The sequence below is a fragment of the Pituophis catenifer genome, unplaced genomic scaffold, assembly GCF_029215685.1.
Source record: "Pituophis catenifer annectens isolate HBS135680 unplaced genomic scaffold, rPitCat1.0.hap2 SCAF_1, whole genome shotgun sequence".
NCBI classification, from domain to species: domain Eukaryota; kingdom Metazoa; phylum Chordata; class Lepidosauria; order Squamata; family Colubridae; genus Pituophis; species Pituophis catenifer.
In genome coordinates, this window is record NW_027256881.1 from 225332687 (window position 1) to 225355776 (window position 23090).

Here is a 23090-nt window from a genome sequence, read left to right on the forward strand (position 1 = left end):
GTTCTAATTTATTTAGCTCTATTAATAAGATTCAAAGTGGGAAAGACTGCTGTTTGCAGTGTAACCTATTATCAGAGTAACAATAGAGTTGCCCTTTCTAGCTTAATGGAAATTGATCCCAATAAAGTTGTCTTTCTTTGATCAATTGCTACAGGTTTCCAGAGATGATGGTATAGCCTCACCAGCCACTGATATGCGTGGAAGCAGTGATGTGGTAGAAGGTGGAAGGATGGCTCTGGATAACAAGACTTCCCTGCTCAACACCCAGCCCCCACGTGCCTTTTCTGGACCCCGAGCTCGAGAGTACAACCCTTACCCCTACTCTGATACTATCAGCGCCTATGATAAAACTGCTCTTAAGGAAGCCGTATTTGATGATGATATGGATCAGCTTCGGGATGGTTGGTTTTCATTTATTTTTTAAAATTCAGAATTGAACTTATTGTTGCCTTAACATGTATACATTGGGGTTAAACAGTTACACGATATAATACTGACACTAGCTTTTTGAATCCAGTTTACATCATTTCTTAATTAGCCTTGCTGGAATAAGTAGAAGTATCTTGCTCCTGGGCAAGAGATTCAGCTAGGTGGTACAGCAGCCACAGGCTCATCTTTCAATTGAGACTTGAGCCCTGACATTCTGTAAGTGGTCTTCCACATTCACATCAGTGGTGGTATTCAGCCAGTTCTATCTGGTTTGGGTGAACTGGTAGCGGCGGCTGTGAGAGGCTCCACCCATCCGCCCAGACATCATCACGTCCCGTTTTTGATGCTCTGCCCATTGCAGAAGGTCCTGCGCATGCACAGAGGTGTTATGCGCGAGCTTGCGATCACATTTGCGAACTGGTAGCGAAAGTAAGTGAATACCATCCCTGATTCACATCAGTAAAGAAGACAAGTTCCAAAAGTCATTTCATTGTGAACTGAAAGCTATATCTGGTTAAAGGAAAAGCCGTGGGAACAGAACCTTCATATGTTTTCACCCAGCTCTCGTGCCTGCTCAGAATTGCTTTATGAGCACATAGTGACAGGTGGTAATACTGAAAATCAATTGTTAGAGAGATTATAGATAAAATCTTTGTACTTAAAGGACTCAAGACATACTACGTTTGTAGACTAGTTAGAAATATTGTGAATATGTCCTACCGTCACCTGTTAAAATTCTTGCTTAATTTTCTTTGCTGTGAAATTACTTTTCCTGTTCTTTCTTTTCAGTGCCCATTGATCATTCTGACTTGGTGGCTGATCTTTTAAAAGAATTATCCAATCATAATGAGCGTGTAGAAGAACGGAAAGGAGCCCTTCTTGAGTTATTGAAGATTACAAGAGAAGATAATCTGGGAGTTTGGGAGGAACATTTTAAGACAATTTTGCTTTTATTACTTGAAACACTTGGAGATAAAGATGTAAGATAATGCCGTAGGCTTTGCTATTTTTACCACCTGCACTGTCATTGCAGCATATGTGGCTAATGTTTAGATGGTGTTCTCTGTTTCCTTTAGTTTCATCTGGCTTCCACAGTCTCAGAAAAGCCAACCAATTTAATTATCCTCGTTATCTAACCCCATCTCCAGTTTTGCCAAAAGGAGCATCACTTTGATACTGTGACACTTGAAATTTGTATTCCTCAAATGTGTGGTGCATGTTGGAACACTGTTGCTGTGCTACTCACTTCCTCTACCAGACATCTCTCCAGTTGAGGAGAGGGCCCATCACAGAGTACTTTACTCAAGATGCCTTCAAAAGCTGGCCCTGACAGGATAGGGGCATCAGTATGGATTTGGAGATGCATGCTGCTGCCAAAGAATAATTCTACCAGCAACACATAGTCTGAGAACCAAATGTAATTGTCTTGAAATTAAAGTTAGTTTTTGTTCTAGCCCCGCCTAATTTTTAGAGCATTGCCTTTGGCATATAACCCAGTATATAAAGGCTGTGTTGTCCTTAGCCCCCCAAAGTTGCAGCTATGCCATAAAATAGCAACATGACACTTAAAAGGCTAATAAATTTATCATTGCAGAAATTAGTCATGCCCAAACTGGATGCCCATGCTGAGAGATTTTGGGGAAAATAATAATAATAATAATAATAATAATAATAATAATAATAATAATGATGATGATGATGATGATGATGATGTTATTTTATATAAACTTGTATGCCTGACGCACAGTGAATCTGCGCAACTATAAATTGTAGCTTAATTAGACTATTGTTTTTTCATTTGAGTAAACAGAATTGTCATTGCAGTGGCTATGAGATTACACATCTGTGTCCAAATTTTAATTTCATATTTGAAATATTTAAAGAAGAAATGGTGTTTCTTCTTTCTTTTGTAAGGAAGTAGATATTTTCACTTCTGAAGTTCTTACATGAAGCAGCACGGTGGTATCTTTTCAGTGGCTTTTGGATAACTGAAAACCATATCAAAAGCAAGCAGAGCCAATAAACAATTTGCCACTCAGCCAGATCCAAGTTTTCTGCAATTGAGGATATACTCTGAATTATCCTTCTTAAATTCAAATAAACAAATTGTAACTTAATTAACTTCTCCTGCTACAGCAGGGGTCCCCCAACCCCTGGTCCACGGACCAGTACCTCTCTGCAGCCTGTTGAGAACTGGGCCACTCAAGCGGGTGATCTAGTTTGCACACGAAACCATCCACCACCACCACAGTCATTGCCGGTCTATGGAGCCTGAAAGGTTGGGTACCACTGTGTTATAAGATAGATAAAATCTATCCTATTGCTATTATATGACTATAATCTGTTTTCTTACCCATCCTTTTAATAAAGGCAGAGTCCCTCAAAAATGAGAATGAGATGGATGGTACCTAAATTTGATAAGTAAATAAATTAAAACAGAACCAAAACTATGTTCATAGAAAGTTAAGTACTTTTGGAATAACTTGCTGAAAATAGGTAATAAAATTTGTACGTGTTATTTTTTGCCATTTGTTTCTATCATTGGATGTTCAAAGATTAAAATTGGGACAAATCAAATGTTAGCTCGGGAATTGCAAAGTATGAGGACAAACTTAACAAAGTTTAGTCTGAGGAAGCTAAATCATATGCTTCTGGGTTGAAGCTAGTCAGTGGTTGAAATGGCTCTAATCCAAAAATCTATCCCAACAATTATATAACCTGAGATGTTATTCTAATATTCTCACTAATAATGATCTTCTTGGATAAAGATGCCGGTGACTAGGGAGGAGTAAGACTGTCATGGCAGCAGACTGAATGAAAAAACTAATATTGATCTTAAAAAGAAATGTAAAATAGATGTATTTGTGCAAAACAGGCCTGCTTTAGCTTCCTGTGTTACTAATAATATGGTATTGGTCTTCATTACCAAATAAGATCCAAGGAAATGAAATTTAATTGAGTTTTTGGATTGTTTATGTATTTCAAAAAGAGACTGAATCAGAAATGGTTATGAAAAAAATCTGTTTGCTGTTCTCTTTAATACACAGTTCAATGGGTAGCTTATTTTATACATTGACATAATATAAAAGCTCCCAATATTTATTAGCAGCTACTTAGTTCTCATGCAAAGAATGTGATTCAGTTTTGCTAATGAACTTGAGCCCGTGATACAAGGCTACTGTGGTGTTCTCTTCTGAGCCTTGTCAATTTTTCTTGACTTAAAAATTGGATTTTATAAAATGTGTATCCATTCCAGTCAAACAATGCATTCCTCTATTAATGATTTTGAAGAGCAAATGATGTTTCCAAGCCACTCAGAGGCGCTTCTTAATGAGGTGGGAGGCATGTATATTTTAATAAATAAAGATGTGCTACTTCTTTTGATTTAGCATTCAATACGAGCCTTGGCACTGAGAGTTTTGCGAGAAATTCTGAGGAATCAACCAGCAAGATTTAAGAACTATGCTGAACTAACTATCATGAAGACCCTAGAAGCGCATAAAGATTCTCATAAAGAGGTAATTTTGAGTGTCGTACTACATGCTATACTTCAAGAATCAATGTGTCTATAGGTCATGCCGTACTATTAATTCCAATAGCACTATAATGAGCCAGTAAGTTTAAATGGAATGAAGAAAATAGTAAACCATACCTTAATGGAATTCCTAACCTATAGCTCTGACTAGTTCCATATATTATTGACTGTGGTCCTAAGTTTACTTTTCTTGTGAGTCTGCATTTAAAGCAGGGCTGTCAAACTTACAGGCCAGATGCGTCACGTGCTGGCCACACCCCCACACGGTTTAGGGAAGGGGGTAAAGTCCTGATGTGTCACGTGACAACGTGAGTTTGACAGCCCTGATTTAAAGAATTTCTCTAGTTATCTCATGTGAAGGATTTAAGCTTGGAACCCACCTTTTAGCCATATATGGCCCTACAACACTATCTGCAGCCTCTAGGACCTACAAAACCATCTTAATGGGTATGTGTTTCAGGGTTTAATAACCAAAATTAAGGCAGCCATTTCAATTTAGTTTATCCCAGGTTTTCCCAAATGAAAAATAAAAAATTGTCCATAAGTCAAAAAATGACAGATTCACCTACTTTGCAGATATTCCTCAAGCAGTTTTGTTGTTTCCCCAACACAAAAAAGGTTCCCATTTCTTGCCAGAACTTCAGTGACAAAATGAAATAAAGAATATGAAAACATTCAACCTATTTCAATACCTTATATTTTATGTTTAACCCAAACCAGATTTTCTTACGATTTTTTTAAAAAACTAGCTTTAGTCCTGTATATATATTTTTGCACGTTTACATCATGACTCTTCAGATTCATTACAGGACTGTAATCTTTCTAATTGAAGGCAATTGAATTAAGGGTATGCAGTTCTGGATAGAATAGTGAAAACTTAAATACAGAAACAAAAAGAGAGCGAGAGAGCACTTTTGGCCGTAGAATAGGAATAACAGAATAAGCTTTACTATACATCCATTTAGCTGTTTACAGGATTGTGGTTTTAAACACATAATGACTTACTCAGTTAAACAAGCAACATGGGAACAAAAGGCATAAGAATAGTTGTGAAAGGTCAGGAAATATTTAATCCTTTTAATAAATCAGCATGTCTTTATTATTTTTTCTTGGAATCAGAGCCTTCATACAACAGCTTTCTGTGTATGTGGAGCCACAATTAGTAACAGTTGTAACAGATTTTGCGATAAAGCACTTGGACAAAACATTTTGTTCTTAAGGAGTGCCTTTGTTGGCAAGCTTCTCCCTACTGTGCATTCTTATTGTCTCACTTTGACTTTATGCCCTTGTCCTTTTCTTTATGAATTATCTGTGCAAATGATTGAGAAAGCTTGCCATCTCCAGCGTCTTTTATTTTGGTTAAATTTGTATATGGACATTTTGCACTTGCAGTTGGTGGTTTGTAATGTAACTGAATGTAGAGAGAGGAAGGAAGGAAGGAAGGAAGGAAGGAAGGAAGGAAGGAAGGAAGGAAGGAAGGAAGGAAGGAAGGAAAACTTCATTTGTTCTTTGTACATTGAAAGGAAGAAAAAGTTTATTGAATATTGGCAACTGAAAGAGCTGTAGAGTAAATTTTTCTTTTTCTCTAACTTGATTTTAGAGGCTTATCTATTCCTATTTCTAGGAAGATGGTCAGTCTGGCATATCTTCCTCATTTTACTATGGAACTTAAATTTGAGAGAATTATTGTACCCAAGTTGTGCTTTGCTATTAATAGAAGTAGTGGGTCCTATTCTACCACTATCCACCAAAGCCTATTCTGGCTTTGCTAGGCTCAGAGATATATGGAATAGTTCTTACTGAAGCAATTTATTTATAATAATGAAAAAGCTAGATTCCAATAGAAATATTTAAGTGACTCCATAGTACTTCCTTGTGAGAACTTAGCATTTATTTCTACAGTACTTTCTTCCTTCTTTTTTTAATAAATCATCCACTGATAAAAGGGCCTCTCTTTAATGACTGACAAGTTTGCTATGCATTTTAATGGCAAACATTGTTGAAAATCTTTTGAACAATGTGTAATGAACCAGCACTGTCTACATATTCTCAAAGAAAACTGGTAGTTAGTAAGACACGTTTTAACTTAAGGAAGCAATGTTGAAATCATCTTCAAAAAGATTTTTCATTCTGTTTGCTTAATTTTTTAAAATTTAAGAAAGGTTTTTACAGTTAATCCAGAATATATAAATTAAAGCAATTAGCCTGTAATTTCCTGGATCTCCAACACTCCTTTTACAATATTATCAGACACTTTTCAATACTCAAAGCAGCTGATCGTAAAAATGTTATAAAGTTCTGCCATTTTAAATAAGCTTGCTTTAATAACTCTTGTGTGGATGTCATCAGGATTCAGTGATTTGCTTGCTTTCCTACAACTTACTTTATTTACCACATTTTGTCTCAAGTTTTTGGACTAATTTCCTAAAAATAACTAAATTAGCATTAGTACTGTCCTTTATCTTTTGCATTGAAAACATACACAAACAATTGTTATAATTCTGCTTGTCCTCTTTTATTATTCCTTTTCTTTTATTGTTGTCCAACTGCCTCCTTTTATCTTTTCCTCCTTTTAACATATTTAAATATTTTTATTGTTTATTATTAGCAACATAACACTTTTTTGTGTTTTTATTTGCTTGCGTTTCCTTAGCAGAACTATTCTTTTTTGTTCTCATTTTAGAAGGATTTCCATTTCTTAAGGAAGGCTTGGATTCAATATCTTTCTAGCATATGCTGTCCATTCTACTATTCTATTATGTTGTAGTAATGAAGGCAAGGAAATAAGGGCATAACCTTAGACCCAGGATAGATACTGTTTGTCTGGTCAAAGGCTGGGTCCTTTTTTTTTTTTTTTAATGTTTACTCTAATTCTGGGAAAGAAATGAAAACCACTCCCCTGTTTTGTCTTGTTCTTATTTAAATACTCATGGATTGTGAGCTTTTACTTCGGCTTGTATTGAGCTAAAGGGAAATATACTAAAATTTTGAGATCCATTTAAGAATTAACCATTTCTCTGAAGCATATGTCTAGAAATCATATTCAGAAGGATGACTGTTCTATTTTATTCTGCATTGGTCAAGATCTTACCTTGAACACTGTTTCCAGGTCAGAATAGAATATTTAATATGGATTCATACAACCTGAAACTACACAAAAAAGGATTAGAATGATCAGGGTATTGGGAGCTTAAATTCTAGGACAGAATCTTTAGCTTTTCAAAATGTCAACTGGAAGGAAGATGCAATAGCATTCTTCAGGTACCTAAAAGCTCAGAAGAGAATCCTGGTTTGTTCTTTGTTGTTCCAAAGTGCAGGAAATGGAATAATAATTAAATTACCGGAAGTTACATTCAAGTGTAAGTTAGATCACAAAAATAACTTTCCTACTAAGACCACCTAAACAGTAGACTTTCCCTTTGCTGGACATCTTTAAGCAAAGGCTGGATAGAGATGTACTGATAACAAACTTGACTTGATGAGCCTGGGTCTTTCCAATTTTTTTATTTTATAATTTTATTATAATTTTACAATGCAGAATTATCAAAATAGGTTAACATTATCTATATTCTATATTTTTCTGCTTAAGCAGCCTTCATTCTCATGAGTGTACAGTAGCCAAACTGTATTTTCTTCTTTATAATATGTTTGTACCAGTTATTATGAGTGAAATGAATGAAATAAATACACACAATCTGTATGGATATACATATATGCAGGCTGTATGCATATGTATTTATGTTATGGGTGATTTAGAATGCCAGTGAAAGAAAATGTATTGCTACTAATGTATTTAATCTGTTGAGCAACTGAGTGAATAAAAATATTGAAGACATTGATTCACATCTGAATAACATTAGGCAGCTATATTGCTATGCAAAAATCTATCCTGTGCTGCACAATTCCTTTCGCAGTTGTTACATATGTATTTAGAATATGCTAACCAGAATAAATTTTAGGTAAAAAATTCACCTTTTATTTATGATGGATATCTGAATACATTCAGAGCAAACTAAGCATTTTGACAGATATATTAACTGTATTTGCTCTACACTTATTACAAGGAAGATCTTCATAGTTACCATCATACCCTAAAATGCAGAATATACAAGTTTGATTCCAATGACTTCCAAAAGTCATTGGAATCAAAGTATGGTCACACCTATTTTCTCCTTAAGAACTCCTCATGGTTCTTAAGGATGGAAATGTACTATTTTTTGTAATGCTGTAACTTTTGACAATTCTCCATGTTTGTCTTTCTCACTATAGGTTGTGAGAGCTGCCGAGGAAGCTGCTTCCACTTTGGCTAGTTCCATCCATCCAGAACAGTGCATCAAAGTGCTTTGTCCCATCATTCAAACAGCTGACTATCCAATTAATCTGGCTGCTATTAAAATGCAAACTAAAGTCATTGAAAGAATCTCAAAGGAGTCATTGCATCAGCTCCTACAAGACATCATCCCTGGATTGTTGCAGGTATGGGTCTATGTATGGAATTGCTCAGTTGCTCCAAGCAGCAAATATCATTTTTATTTATTTTATGTTGATGTCTCGCAAATTATAAGATTTGCTAAATTGAATGAAATAATAGTAGGAAATTAGAATGTAATGCATTTTCGGTGTAAATGAGAAACCTTTGGGCTAATAGCCTTTAGATGTGGCAACCAGTAAGACCTCCAACTCTTACTTTTTTTTTCAGACTATTTTTGCTATTTGCAGTCAGAGAATGGTTGAGTTTCCTTTACCAGCTTTACTAAATATTTCATTCAGTCAAGTTTTTGTTTATTTAGAGAAAATCATTCTGGAAACTCTCAAAAGTACAATCAGAAGAGTCACTCTGAACCTCCCTAGTTATTTGATGAAGAAAGGTCAGTTTCTGCTAAAGGGTTACAGACAGATTAAGTAAACTAATCCTGTGACAGTGTTCAAGTAAATTTCTTGGAGAATGCTTCTCTCTCCCTTCCCTCCTTCCTCCCCGGCATAAGGCTTTTTACAGTCAATCTTAGCATCTCATAAATTTCTCTCTGCTTTTAACTGAGGGCTTATGAATCACTTCTCCAGTAAAAGGCTTGAAACAGTAGATGGTAAAGTTAATATAAACTCTGAGAATATAGATATTGTTGATCAAGTTCCAAAGAAGTCCTTTATTTGCACTCATTGTCTTTCTTGCCTCTCACAAGCTAATTGAAGGTCGAAATATCTCACCTGATTTATCGCAGTGTTTCCTTCTCAACCAGTTTGCTTAAGGACAGGTTATGTCTTCTGTCTTCTTTCTCTTTCCTATCTCCTGGGGTGAGCAGATTCTGTAGTAGCTCTGAAATGGCAGTTGGAGGAAGAAAGGACCTTTCAGGCATTCTGGAATAAAAATAATACAAAGCAAAGTTAATCAAGGAATTAAGCCAGGCCTTTTTGTTGTTGTTGTTCTTGTCCATTATTTTAGCATACAGCATCTAAAGAAGTCTACATTATATGTGCTTACAATATTTTTAAATATCAGACTTCTTCTGATATCTTCTCATCAAAGTTCTTCATACTTAGGATTGACAATGTTAGATTGTGTAGTATTTGTCAGAAGGGAATTCTGGTCTCTCAAAAGGCTTTTCAAAGAATGGAATAAAATTGGGGATCAGATGTCATTTTTGTTTGTTGATTTCATTTATCAAATGGTCTGTGTTCAGTGGCTTTTTAAAAAACAATCTTAAAGCACTAAAGGTACTGGTTATTATTTTTAAAACCTTACATAGCATGGGTCAAATTATTTGTGAAACTACAGGTAATCCTTGACATATAACCATTTGTTTAGTGACTGTTCAAAGTTACAGCGACTGTTTTTCACACTTACTGCTGCAGTATCCCCTTGGTCATGTGATGTTCTGCCCCAGCTATGGAGCCCAAAGAATTCAGCACACACAAAGTCTGTACAAACCTTAGTTTTACTAAATTAAATAAGTTTTTTTTTCCAAACAAAGGCTGTTAATTAACTTTCTTAACAGCCTACAAGAATCCAAAGAATAAATAATCTTAATCTTACTATGGTTGGCAGAAAGCCCAGAATCAATTTGCAAAGAACAAAGATCAAGGCATGAAGGAGAGTGAACGAAGTTGTTCCCTGCAAATTGCTTCAGTCGGCATTCTTCCTTAAATAGACTAAGGGAGTGGCCAATTAGCCCCAAGCCTTACTCAAGGAGACCTCATCCTGAGGAACCACTCCTGCCTTTTGGCAGCTCTGCGCGCCTGTGCATCGAGAAGAGGCCCCTTCTCTTCATCCTCTTCACTTAAAGGAGCTTCTGGAGGTTCTGAAGGCCCTGGCTGAATCCCCGCCTCTGGCACCACATCTTCTCCAGCCTCATTGTCTGACTTGAGTGCCAGCTGCACAGGCTGCTGGCGCAGCACCACACCAGCCTCCTCGCTGTCCGAATCCGCCACTAGCCGCACAGGCTGCGTACGGGCCACAACATGTGATCAAAATTCAGGCACTTGGCATTTTTTGAGTATTTATGACAATTGCAGTGTCCTGTGGTCACGTGGTCACCTTTTGAGACCTTCTGACAAGTAGAGTCAATGGGGAAGCTAGATTCACTTAACAACCGTGTTAACTTAACAACTACAGCGATTCACTTAACAACTGTGGCAAGAAAAGTCGTAAAATGGAGCAAGACTCACTTAACAACTGTCTTAGCAACAGGAATGTTGGTATTAAGTCAAGCACTACCTGTAATGCCTATATCAAGTATGCTAGCAAAGAACAGCTTAGCACTGTGTGTGCTTGTAAAGAGTATGGAAAGGAAAGTGATATCAATGTGAGATTTCTCAGTTATTTCAAAGGATGGGAGGGTGTTTGGCAAGAATGGGTTTTGTGTGTGTGTGTGCGTGCACATGTGTGTTGTGCATTTTCTCTGTATGTATGTGCGTTCTATATGTTTGTGGGGGGTTTTAAGTGTTTTTCCTGTTTCCTGTTTTCTTTCGTGAATTGTAGATTGTAATACAACTGCCTGTTGGATGCTATTTTTCTGGAACATTATGTTTTATTTTTCTATTTTTTTGAACATTACTTTCCTCTAACACTGAGGGCTGGTTCACTTATGCCTTCAGTGGATTGACAAAAAGATTGGATGGGCAGATTGCTTTAAGCTCCTTGGAGAAAGGCAGGATATAAATGCAATACATACATGTATAGTACATGTATAAAATAAAACCAAATAACTACTACATCTTTTGGGTCAGATGTAATGAATGATAACAATGAGAGTGAATTAATATACTAATTATAACAATGAGTTGTTATAATTAGTGATAGCATTAATATTAATATATTGCTAACACATAATAATATTAATATGCTAATTATAACAATGAGACTGAATTACCATATTTTTCGGAGTATAAGAGGTGAAATAAAAGAGGTGAAAATTTGGGTTGCGTCTTATACACCGAATGTAACCCTGCCCACCCGGGCCCCCTCCCTTTTGAAGGCTGCAAATGCAGCCTCCCAAACAGAGAGCCTCTCAAGCAGATTTTTTTTTTTCTTATTTTCCTCCCCCCAAAATAAGGTGTGTCTTATACTCTGGAGAGTCTTATACTCCGAAAAATACAGTAATATTTTAACCGGAGTTTGTTGAACATTGTGATCTGATTCTCACATAATGCAAAGTTGCTATGTGTGGTTTAGAAACTACAATGATTGGTTCACACATTAATAGCTAGCTATATGTTTGTTTAAACTTAAATGGTAGCTGTTCTTGCCCAATCCTTAGGTTTCAGAAGCAGGTATTGATGCCTTTTCAGAATTTATAGTTCTTGTTCCAAAGGGTATATAAGGAGAGATTGTACAGCACAAGCTATTAAATGTATGAAGAGTTGTCATTTTTTGGGGGCAGAAACATGATCATTGGTAAAAAAAAATTCCGAGTTCCTTTATTCTATTGTAGATTCCAAAGGACATTTTTCATGTTTTAAAAATGAAGTACCTGTTGGCTTTTACACAGGTTAGCTTGTATTATATAGTTTCACTCTGAACTACTTCTTCAGTTGTTCTTATTAGTCCTTCCGTGCTCTCTGTGTCAGATCTTTTGACTCAATGTTTTAGGTTGCATGTTTGAAAATCAGTTCATTTTATGTCTTTTAATCATTCAGCATGAAAGGAGCATGAAATAGCCCATGAGTTTAATGCCTTCTAGATATATTACATAGTGGTACATAGTGATTTTGTCCATTTCTGCCTGGTTTTGCTGAGGAACATGTATTTTGCTTTAGAAAGAAATGAAATTTTTCTGTATGCCCTATGAGAGAATATCCTTTGTAAGGTCTCACATAATGCTGAACTTTTCTTTTCACTGAGATACTAACTTACAATGTATACTGCCTGGTTATTTTGGGTGACAATATTTAATTCTAAGGACACTGAAAGGTGAATATTGTTGAAATGCAGTTTTGCCAAACAGCAAAATAAAGCAGAAGATAAAGCATTCCATCTGAGTAAATCAGCTTGGGGGAGGGGAGGGGGGAGCAGCACCTGAACTTTTTTTTAAAAAGGGTACTTTTTACTAAGTCCCTTAGCAAAGACTAAAGTCAAACCAAGACCACAAGGATGATGAACGAGTTACACTTTGGCTATGGGACCAGCGTGATTTCCCCCACCCCTCCTTTTTCAGTTGGTTTGTCATAGTTCATGGAATTAATAGAAACCATAAAAACTATGTAAGAAAAATGGAGTTGTGTAAGTTAGGGCAGCAAGTCATCTTGTCAAACTGGAATAGGATTTTATGCATTCAGATGTCTAGAAATGTAAAACATGGCTACAGTATTTAACCGCTGCTTCATTTGCAAAAAGGAAACCTAATCTGATCTTGCCTTATGAATTCTGTTCCCCAGCAAGGGCTGTCCTAATATCAGATAAGAGTGAAAAAAAAAACCCTAAATGTATGGGCTGAAAATCCTTCTCCCAACAGAGGTCACTCTGAGCCCAAGGCATAAGCAAACCATAAGCTCAGCGTGCCTCTTTCTTTTTTATTATTATCTTTTCAAAGAGTGATTTAATAGAATATTTTTATAATTATTATTTAAGGGCTATATACAAGCCAGATGCCTTTTGGTGAAGCTCTGCTTCAACTGAAGGAATATAGCCTTTCTCGTAACCTTTAAATCAGTTGTGCCTTTAAATCAGTTGCGGACAACTTACTTTCTGTCATATTACCACATAAAATCTGTCATGAACCAAACCGCTTGCAATTGGTAAAAAAAAAAAAAAAAGAGAGAGAGATTACCATATTCTATTCACTTCTTTTCTCTCCACACAGACTGTCAAGGAAAGGTAGATAACTTTACCAGGGATTTGAACTGATTCATTGTAAAAGTCATATAAAATTAGACCAGAGGGCTGCATAAAACCAAACAATGGGACCATATACTTATGTGTGTGTTTATGTGCTGTATTTTATTTCAAATAGCAAGCAATAGACCTACATGTTGTGATTTCTTCTCCTCCCATACCACAGTTCCTATATTTTACTATAAAATTAAAGCAGGCTAACAGCCTATATGATAAATAGGAAACATTTGCCTATTGATAGCAATGGATCATTTAATCATTTAATTACAAATAAGATTCCAGATAAATTTCTTTCCCAAATACTGCTGAATTAGATCTGAGTTTTGGACTGAACCAATTAATTATTTTGAATCATTAGCTTTTTCAGATATAAATCTAATGACAAGCATGGGCAACTTCATTATATTTTGATCATTCCTAACTGATCTGAGCTGGTAAATACAAAAAGAAGAATATTCAAATAGATCCACTGAGAAAACTAGGGTAGGGAAGAAGATGAAAAGCTAAAAGACAAGTAATCAAACTTAATCAACGGGAACTCAATACATTTAATAACCACAGATTTTGAGTTTGTTTTGGAGAAACCGAATGAAAAACCCATAGAAAAAGTATGGGAACTGTATCTGTTTGAACAGGGCTGAAATATTACTGAACTTAAATATCACACTTAATATTTGGTCCTAGTACTACTTTAATCTCCATTTTTCTGCCCCTTGGCAGGCCATTCTACTGTTAATATTGTACTTTAAAGGACGCGTTATTACAGCAAAATTACTTAGAATCACAGTTAGTATTTGAGTTTTGAAAACTGCAAGTATAGGAGTTTTTTACAACATAAGCATGGTTTTCCTGGAATTAATTAGCCTCAATGCTTCATTATAAAGCTGAATGAGTTTCTGTTTGTCTGCTAGAAACTAACAGACTACAACTAAAAAATGTTAACCATCATAAATACGAGTCAGTTACCAAACATTCAAATTTTGATCACATGACCATGGGCAAGTGTGAAAAATGATCTTAAGTCACTTTTTTCAGTGATGTTATAACTTCAAACTGTTTTAAGTGGAGGACTACCTATATTTAGTGAACGGAGCTCATATGTCACTCCAATCACTACCAACCCTGAGTGGCTTCTGTACTCAAAATATGTAAACAGGATTAAAATAGTAGGCAACCCCATATCTTATACAGAATACTAATAATATATCCATATCGTCATGCACCAAAACAACACTAATCAAATTAGTGTTCAATCAAACCCAGTTACCCAACCATATATGTGTGTATTTGAAGTATTACATATGTATGTATCGGTAAACCTCGTCACTTTTACTTTTAAACTGCAATAGAGTCTGTTTGCAGTGATGCAATAAATACTCTATACTTCTTTTTAAAAAGCACAGACAGATATGGACAGTGGTACAGCAGTTTTGAGGAGGGTTATATTTAATATATCTCCTGAGGGGGGGGGGGGGTTGCCATGTATCCATCTGATTCATCCTTTGAGTTTCATCGAGTTGATGTCTTGCATCTAGGGTTATGACAACACCGAAAGCAGTGTTCGCAAAGCCAGTGTGTTTTGCCTCGTGGCCATCTATTCAGTGATTGGCGAAGAACTGAAGCCTCATCTTGCACAACTGACTGGGAGCAAGGTATGTGCACCACTGCTTCAAACTGTATTCATAGAATGAAGAGGGCAAGTCTTGAAATTGATAACTGAGGTTCCCCTCCAAAATGACATGAAAGAAATGCATATCTCAGTCATTTATTTTAGTGAGTTACTAGTTTTATGAATGGCAAAGTATCTCCTTTACAGATACATCTTTGAATCAGCTAAACAAGTGACTTCGGTTTGTCACACATTGGTAAATTTACATAGAGCACTGTGACTTACCTAAAATAGCAACGAACAATTGGAGAACCAGACTGGGGGAAAAAATGTATTTAACTCATTTTTAAATCATAAGAAGCATACTCGGCATTTCTTAAAACCTGAAACCATTGACTTATTTATGTAGGATATTCTACTTCCAAATTTCTTTTTCTTTTTTTTTTTTTATCCAAATTTATTTTGATATTTTTAAAAATAATATGTGTTGATCATATTTGGATTTATAAACTGAAATGCTCTGAAGATGTTACCTAGTTTGATAATGAACTGTCTGCAAAAAATAAAAGAGCATCCAAATAATTATGGAACAAAGCAAACTTTATCCAGATTTTTGTCGTTTTGCTCTTTTTTATCAATTGGGTTCCTTTTGTGTTCTTTCAAAGTTTTTTAGAAGGTTGTTAATGGATGATTAAGAGTATCTATTTTTATCCTGTGTTTTCCAATATAATCAAGCACTTGTCAGGATTTTAAAGAAGCCAAATAATAGCTGTTTAAATGAGCCCACACTAAAATATTACCCAAGCAGAAGGATTAGAATATTTTATCCCAGAGAAAATATACAGGAAATCAGTTTTTTCTTAACTTGCTCCATACATTCAATTAAATTTAGAAGCATATATTAGAACTCTCTAATGCAACATACATTCTTTTAAAATGCCTGCTTTTTTTCTTACTACAGAAACTCATTTTGAATCCAGTGATAAGAACAGCTGAAAATAACGTTAAAGCTGAATAGATGTAGAGCTGAACAAATTAAGAATGTAGGATTAGTGATGTGCAAATAACCTTTAGCTGGTTTTAAAAAAATAGTTGTGAAACCTATTTTGAAATTTGGGGACAGACAAGATTCTATTGATGGCAGAAGAAGACAGAGCTCAAAGGTTTCTTTCAAACTTTGAAGACCACCCATTCTTACTTTCCTTTAAAATAATGCCCGCCATACCAAGAGACAAATTCCTTTGCAGTGCCCAGGACATTCAAAAATAGTACCCGGTATGCCAGGAGATGTGAAAAGGAGAATTGAAAATCAGCATGGGCAATAAGGACCTTGAAAAACATATCTTCTCAGAATACCGACAGGCTCCTTGTTTCCATAGATGTTAGCAAGTAAACAAGGAGCTGGCTACAGTGATGCTCATAAGCGTTAAGTCTGCTGATCCTCAAAGTAATTAAAAACTAAATTAAAACTCATCATGTTATGAGTGCCAAAGTTTCAAGGAAAGTACCCCTTTCCTTATGTATTTGATTATGTGATCCTGATCCTGAATCTACTTACGATGTTCATTCTATAGAAACACCTCAGTCAGGATAGATGTGCTGAAATCTGAGAACACAATTGTAATGGGAATCTGATGGATCAGTTACACTTTTCTTAGCATAAGGAGTATCATAAACAAAAACTAATGAAAGGCATCTGGATTTGATCAGCCTGGCAAACTTTCAGGTTTTTTAACATCAAAAATGAACAGTAGAAGCTAACATATGGATTTCTTATTGGTAATGGCAAAAAAAAAAAAAATTACAATAAAAAAAATAATTTTACAGTTTTTATCAAGTGTGGAATTCCATCCATCCAAATAATACTGATACTGTTCTACATGCATGAACAATGCAGAATTTCCTTTTTTGGAGAGAGCTACTTCAGTGAGTGCTCCCTCGATTGTGGCAATATACAAATAGTAAAAAATAAATAATAGTGGCCTGCTCTGAAATGAAACAAAATAACTAAAAAATTGTGAACATCTCTCTTCTTTTGTCCTTTTTCAGATGAAGCTCTTGAATTTGTATATAAAGAGAGCGCAGACGACCAACAGCAACAGCAGCTCATCCTCAGATGTTTCTACACACAGTTAATGGAGATATTTGGACATATGTGTAGACATAGAAACAATCAGCTGTGCCTCTCAGAAACCCTCCCCTCATCAGCACGCTCCATCTGCTGATGGAGGCCATGCAAATATTTATTGCAATCAGTATTTTTAGTCCTTTTAAAGCTTTTTATTGTAGGAGATTCTTGGAATTGAATATAAGGGAAGCAAGGCCTGGATTGCAGTTTTCATTAAAAAAAACAAGGTAATAGTGTACTGTGGTTAAATGCATTGCAGTTACATACTGTCTCTGCTAAGATCTGACGTAGTCCCAGAGATACATAACACATTCGTATTTTATCAAACAGATTTCTTTGATATTGATGGAGAGCTTGAATTTATATTAGACTATATTTGTATTATAGTCACACTTTTAACTAGCTATTCTAGTTTCCCCAATTTCTCAAGCATCGTTTTAAAACTGAGCTTAAAAGTTGAAATGAATTTGCATTTGTTTTCAGACATAATCTATACAGGCTATAAAATCAAGCCCTTCAACTATTTTTTTTTTTTAAATAGAAAAAACCAATAACAATCTCCTGTGTGGCAAAGGTTATGAAAATTCAAGAAATCCCAAGCAAATATGCAACAGTACAATCTATACAGGGCAGTGTGGTTAGTTTTGTAAAACCGATTCAAGAGCTGCCTCTGCATGGACAACTCAGTTTACAATTTCTCCTCGGTGTATTTCAACATATTTTTTTCAAAATGTTTGAAATTGTAAACTACTCTTAATATTGGTTCTAACCTACCTGACAGCTTTACTGTTTGTTTCTTTGTTTAACAGAGCTCTGTTTTGTTACAGTATTTATGGTATTCCTTCTGTGACAACAGATCTCTGTTAGTGTGCACTGAGACTAGATGCACTGTAATTGCCTGTATACTGGTCAAGATCTAATGTTGCTGTCAGAGAAAAGTGTCTCCTAGGAGATATGTGTGAAATTCTATTTCTGCTGCTTCGATGTTCCATGAGAAAATATTCTTTCCAAAGCTCTGATTGGCTTCCCGGAGCTGCAACTCAGATAACCAGGCCTTCCTTCCTTAATAAAGGACTTCTTTCATTTGTCAACAACGTTCCTTAGTGTGACACTTGTTCTCTTAATTTTCACCTTCACTGATCAGGAGTTCTCCAGACATTGAGTACTTCAGGAGGATAGCCTCCTCTTCCTCATCTCAATCAGCCTGAATTATTTATAATGGTTTTTCTGCGCCTAACATATCTATCAAATTATTTCCATCTTAAGATGATCATACACATACTTTGATTATTTTTGGCAGTGCTCAAAGGGCTAGCTTAATCTGCAACAATTTGCTTTCTTTTAAAGCTGTACAACTGGGGAATGTAAGATGTATTTAAATGCTCTGGGCAAAAGGATTCTTTAGCTACTACTCTGTCCATGCTGATGGAAGTAGATCTGCATGTTGCTGGCACACAAAAAGCAAGAGCTAAAATACAGAGGGCTCCCTCTTTTCCCCAGCACTGTCCAAGTGTGCTCAGTTGCTTTGACTCTTGCTGCCTTCTTAGGGCTTTAAACTTTTTGAGAAAAAACAGTGTGATTTCCTTCAGTGTCTTCTCCATTGATCCATTCCCCTTCCCTTTTCAGGCCATTATATCTGAAAATTCACACAGATCAACCTGCCTGATACTGATTTGCTTAGATGGGGATGCCTCTGTTCTCACAGGGCATATCAGTGTATCCAGGGCAGGAATATACAAATCCGTGCAATCCCTTTCACCGTCTAAATCCTGTCCATTCCTTAAAGTAGTGCTGAATTATCTGAGGCATGTGGCTTTCCTTTGAAAAGGTACACTATGTGTGCTTGCTGGATTACAATACAACACAAGACTTTTCTATCACCTCCTGTTAGCTCTCGTTAACCTGTATACGTTATGTACCATGCAACCTTGTCACATAAATCTTCTTTCTACCACCCTCTTAACCCCTTCATTTATCAAGTGTAATGGTTCACATTAAAGGACAACAAAGAAATATTTGTAGAATGCAGAAAACGTTTGCTAACAATAATAATGTTATAAATGGGAAGGGCAGGGTGACAAAGCTTATCAAACCAGTCAGCCATCAGAAAAAGTTTCTTGGCACAGTGTTCATGCGCATGTATTTAATTTTGATTTTGGGTTGGTTGTTTTATTTTCTTTCATTTTTTGCGCTTTGTCATGTTACATCCATATCTGTATTTATATCTTATTTGTTTCACTTTTGAGTGTATCATGGCAAATGTACAGATGTTTTTATGTTAACATTTACATGATAGAATTTGCTAAAAAAAAATAATAATAAAACTTTCTGAGTTTGCCCTAGAATAAAAGAAAATAAATTTAAGTCCTTATGGGAACTTCTTTGCACTACTTCTTTGCATTCCCCTTAATGATGAAAAAGAACCTTTAAGACAATGTTGATGAAATGCTTGTGCCAAACATAATTGCTTAACCTCCAAATTACATTTGAAGCACATGTGCACACTCTTAAATTTATGCAGGGTTTCAGAAAACAGCTGTGTGTTTGAGATCAGATGTCTGGTCGGGGAACATGACTATGGCATAAAAGATGCATCAGAAAGCAGTTCTACATAATGCCAATCCAAATGATCATTTTATAGGGAAAATGAAGTGTAGAAATTACATGTTACATTATACACCTAGAGTGCTATATTAACATGCTATGAATTGGATCTGCCGTCACAATCACCAAATTCCCTCCATATTCTTTATCACGTTGGATGCATTTTCCTTGCACAGAATTCTTAACTTGCAGATTTCAAAGAGTCTCTTCCTAGAACAATTCCACCTAAGCTACTTCATTGTATGTTTGCACCTATGTGATGACTTATGATCTTTGTGTAATCCAGACACAATTCTCTTCTTTTGTTTAAACAGTTGAGTTTGTGTTTGTGTGTAAGTACATAGCTACAAAACATTTGATACAACCTCTGTGTTGGTACACCACTTCTACAATCACACATACTAAATCAGATACATAGAAATTCCAACTTTTTTGAAAGAACTGAATGAGTACCTAGGTGCAGGGTGTCAACTCAGTTAAAACATAGTAATGGGCACCCAAGTCTCTTCTACAAAGGAATTAATCAATTCTTAGTTTTTGTAATACCTGAATCTTGCAATGAAGACAAGTAGCAGGAATTAAAAAGCCTTAACAAACACATTAACAAAACAAGTATTGAGAATCACTAAAAAAGTCTACCCACAACACATTTGTGCAATACAGAAGGTTATTTCTTTTTCAGACCCATACAGAAAACTAAAGTTAAGAATAAAGGATATAATTGGGGATTGGTAATACATTTGTTAAGGATTCTAATTAATACTGCTCCCATCCACATAGGTTTTTACATCACATCTCACTCTGAAATAATTTGCATCATAAGGCCTATATACTGTATGTTTTGTAAATATTACTAAATATTAGTGCCAAGGGAATAAAATGGATGAGCTTTTAGCAAATCTCTGTTTCTATATATGCATTAATGCAAATGGAGATGATGAGATTCTCTGCATACAGGTTGCGACCATTCATTGAACACTGTTGTTCAAAATGACAACAGTGCTGAATGAATGGACTTAACTACCATCTGTACCTGAAGTTACAGCTGTTGCAGAACTCCATGGTCACATGACCAAAATTTGGACATTTGACAACCCACTACAGTTACAACTACAGGGATGCTTCAACTTCCCCTATCTGCCCCCCCCCAGCTATGCCCTTTTGGCCCACTGCACTCCACCGCCCCAGCTGACCTTCGCCATCTTTTTGCTCTGACTGTAGACCCAGTTGGGACGGGGCTTCAGCTATGAAAAAATAAAAGCCAAAAGCAGCCCCAGAGCTATGGTGCTAAAATGCCCCTTTGTGCTACCTCTTTGCTGCAAAATAAAAAAGTGGGGAGGGCAAGGATTTGCAGGATATGCTTCCAGGGGTGAGAAGTTGCAGAAGAGTGCAAAGGGGTCTTGGGGGTACAATGTACCTTACAAGTTTCTTGCAAAGGAGCATTTTGGCACACGGCTCTGGAGCTGTTTTTGGCTTCCCCCTGCCAGCAATTGAAGCTCAGTCTGGCCCTGTCCAGGACTGTGAGGAAAAGGGACTTTATGATGGCACTGTGACTCTGAAAGTGCTTTTTGCTTTTGAATTGTATTTATTTATTTATTTATTTAGCAGCCTGGCCAGGCACATCTCATCAGCATTGGGAACAAAAAGACAGTAAACCTCAGCTCTGGGCAGCAGATTGTAGAGGTGAAGACGAATACAGTTCCCTGGTTCGTGACAAGCAGTCCCAGAGCTGCACACACATTTTTTGTTATTATTATTTTGGGAATCTGTAAATATGTACATAGTGACCAGGAACAGAGTCTTGCTTTAAGTCCCAAGTGGGTGGTATCAAAGGAAACATACTTGATTGCATTGGCTTGACATCCTATGACACACCAGTTTTTTTCTGAAATAAGATTCATTGGTTCCTTTTATGTGCCCCAAATATTCACGAGTTTGGATCTAAGAGTACTTTGTCTTTAAGAGTACTTTGGAATTAGAAGCTTCAAGAACGTTTTTGTCCCACTAGGATATTTTGTTGAGCTTATGCTGTATATAACATGACAACAATTTGATTGCAGAGTGCTTTACATTAATATAAAACAGCTGTAAAATAAATTAACAACTATTAGCCTACTGTTTCATTGTGCTCTTAATTAAAAGCAACCAGCTCCTCCAAAGAATTGTAATGTATTACTGCAAGGGTTTAACCTGTCTTAGTGATAATTAAGAACGTTTATTTAACTCTCTTTTGGGCAAGACTTTGAAGATATCCCTGAAAATGTATCACTTCTCCCCACCCCACCAACTGTAAACATCAGAAAGAGGGATACAAATGTAGACTGTACAAATGTAGAGAAATTTCAGGTGAAAAATGAATGGATAATAATAGGAAATCAGGTTAAGACCAAATAGATAAAAAATAAAAACCTGTCCAGAAACACAACCAATTCTACTGTAATCTCTAAAGAGAAAGTTGACCCTTAAAATATTCCAAACACTGCACTTGATCATTTGAAGCCTAAACAATGAAAGGTAAGGAGCCACCAATATAGACACTTCCCAGAATATTTAGTCCTCTAATGTCTTCCCAGAATATTTAGTCCTCTAATCTCATTAACAGCTTCATTTACCTAATGTAAATGAGAAGGATAAGTAAGAACTAAGTGTTATCAGACACTTACCAGAGTTATGTGGAAGACACATATGCTTTATTACAGGGGTCCCCAAACCCTGGTCCGTGGCGCAGCAGTGGCAGCAGTCTGTGGCATGCCAGAAATTCGGCTACACAAACAAGCAAAGCCCCATCCATGTGATGCAGGCAGCACATGAAACCACACCCATCCAGTCCACAGAAAAATGTCTCCATGGAGCCAGTCCCTGGTGCCCAAAAGATTGAGGGGCACTGCTTTAATGTTTATGCATTGTTTGACATTTCCATCTCTTCTAGCCACGTATTACAGATCTTGATCAAAGGTTTCCTACTCTGTGGAAAGAAGGAGAATCACAGTTGACACTGCATTATATGTAGGGTAAACCAGGGTCCTCAAAACAGGGCCATTACCGGGCCTTGAGCCTTTCAGAATCAGGTCGCAGAAATGGTGGGCGAGTGCACTTGCATCCCCACTCACGTGATCAGTGGGCAAACTGCACACTGCACACAGGGAATAATCCCCTTTCCCCCACTGGTCTGCAAAGCAACCTAGCATATCTGAGACAAGATCAGGCCAAAATATAGATTGTAGTGGGTTGGATATTGGCTATTTCAATGAGGATCACAAGAAAGTATATGTTGGACCAAATCAATCACACATCATCTGCTTACTATAATTTAAGAACGGCAAACAGGAAACAGTTTGCAATAATACAAATGCCTTTACTACAGCAACTGAAAGCCATCACACAAAACAAGACCATGTAATGCTCTGAATACACACGCAGACATTTACAAGAACACATTATATAAAAAGATATATCT

The 23090-nt window shown here is 36.2% G+C and overlaps 1 protein-coding gene across 5 annotated transcripts in view; it reads left to right on the forward strand.

The window, feature by feature from the left end:
* The window catches only part of CLASP1 (cytoplasmic linker associated protein 1), a 211333-nt gene extending 191935 nt beyond the window's left edge, over window positions 1–19398 (forward strand). For all 5 annotated transcript variants that reach the window (XM_070950573.1, XM_070950661.1, XM_070950488.1 and 2 more), the window contains 6 exons: window positions 155–401; window positions 1219–1409; window positions 3819–3947; window positions 8234–8440; window positions 14828–14944; window positions 16951–19398. In XM_070950573.1, the coding sequence (XP_070806674.1) occupies window positions 155–401; window positions 1219–1409; window positions 3819–3947; window positions 8234–8440; window positions 14828–14944; window positions 16951–17037 (978 nt within the window). In that variant the 3' untranslated portion in view covers window positions 17038–19398. The remainder of the gene's footprint in view (window positions 1–154; window positions 402–1218; window positions 1410–3818; window positions 3948–8233; window positions 8441–14827; window positions 14945–16950) is intronic.
* The last annotated feature ends 3692 nt before the right edge of the window (window positions 19399–23090 follow it).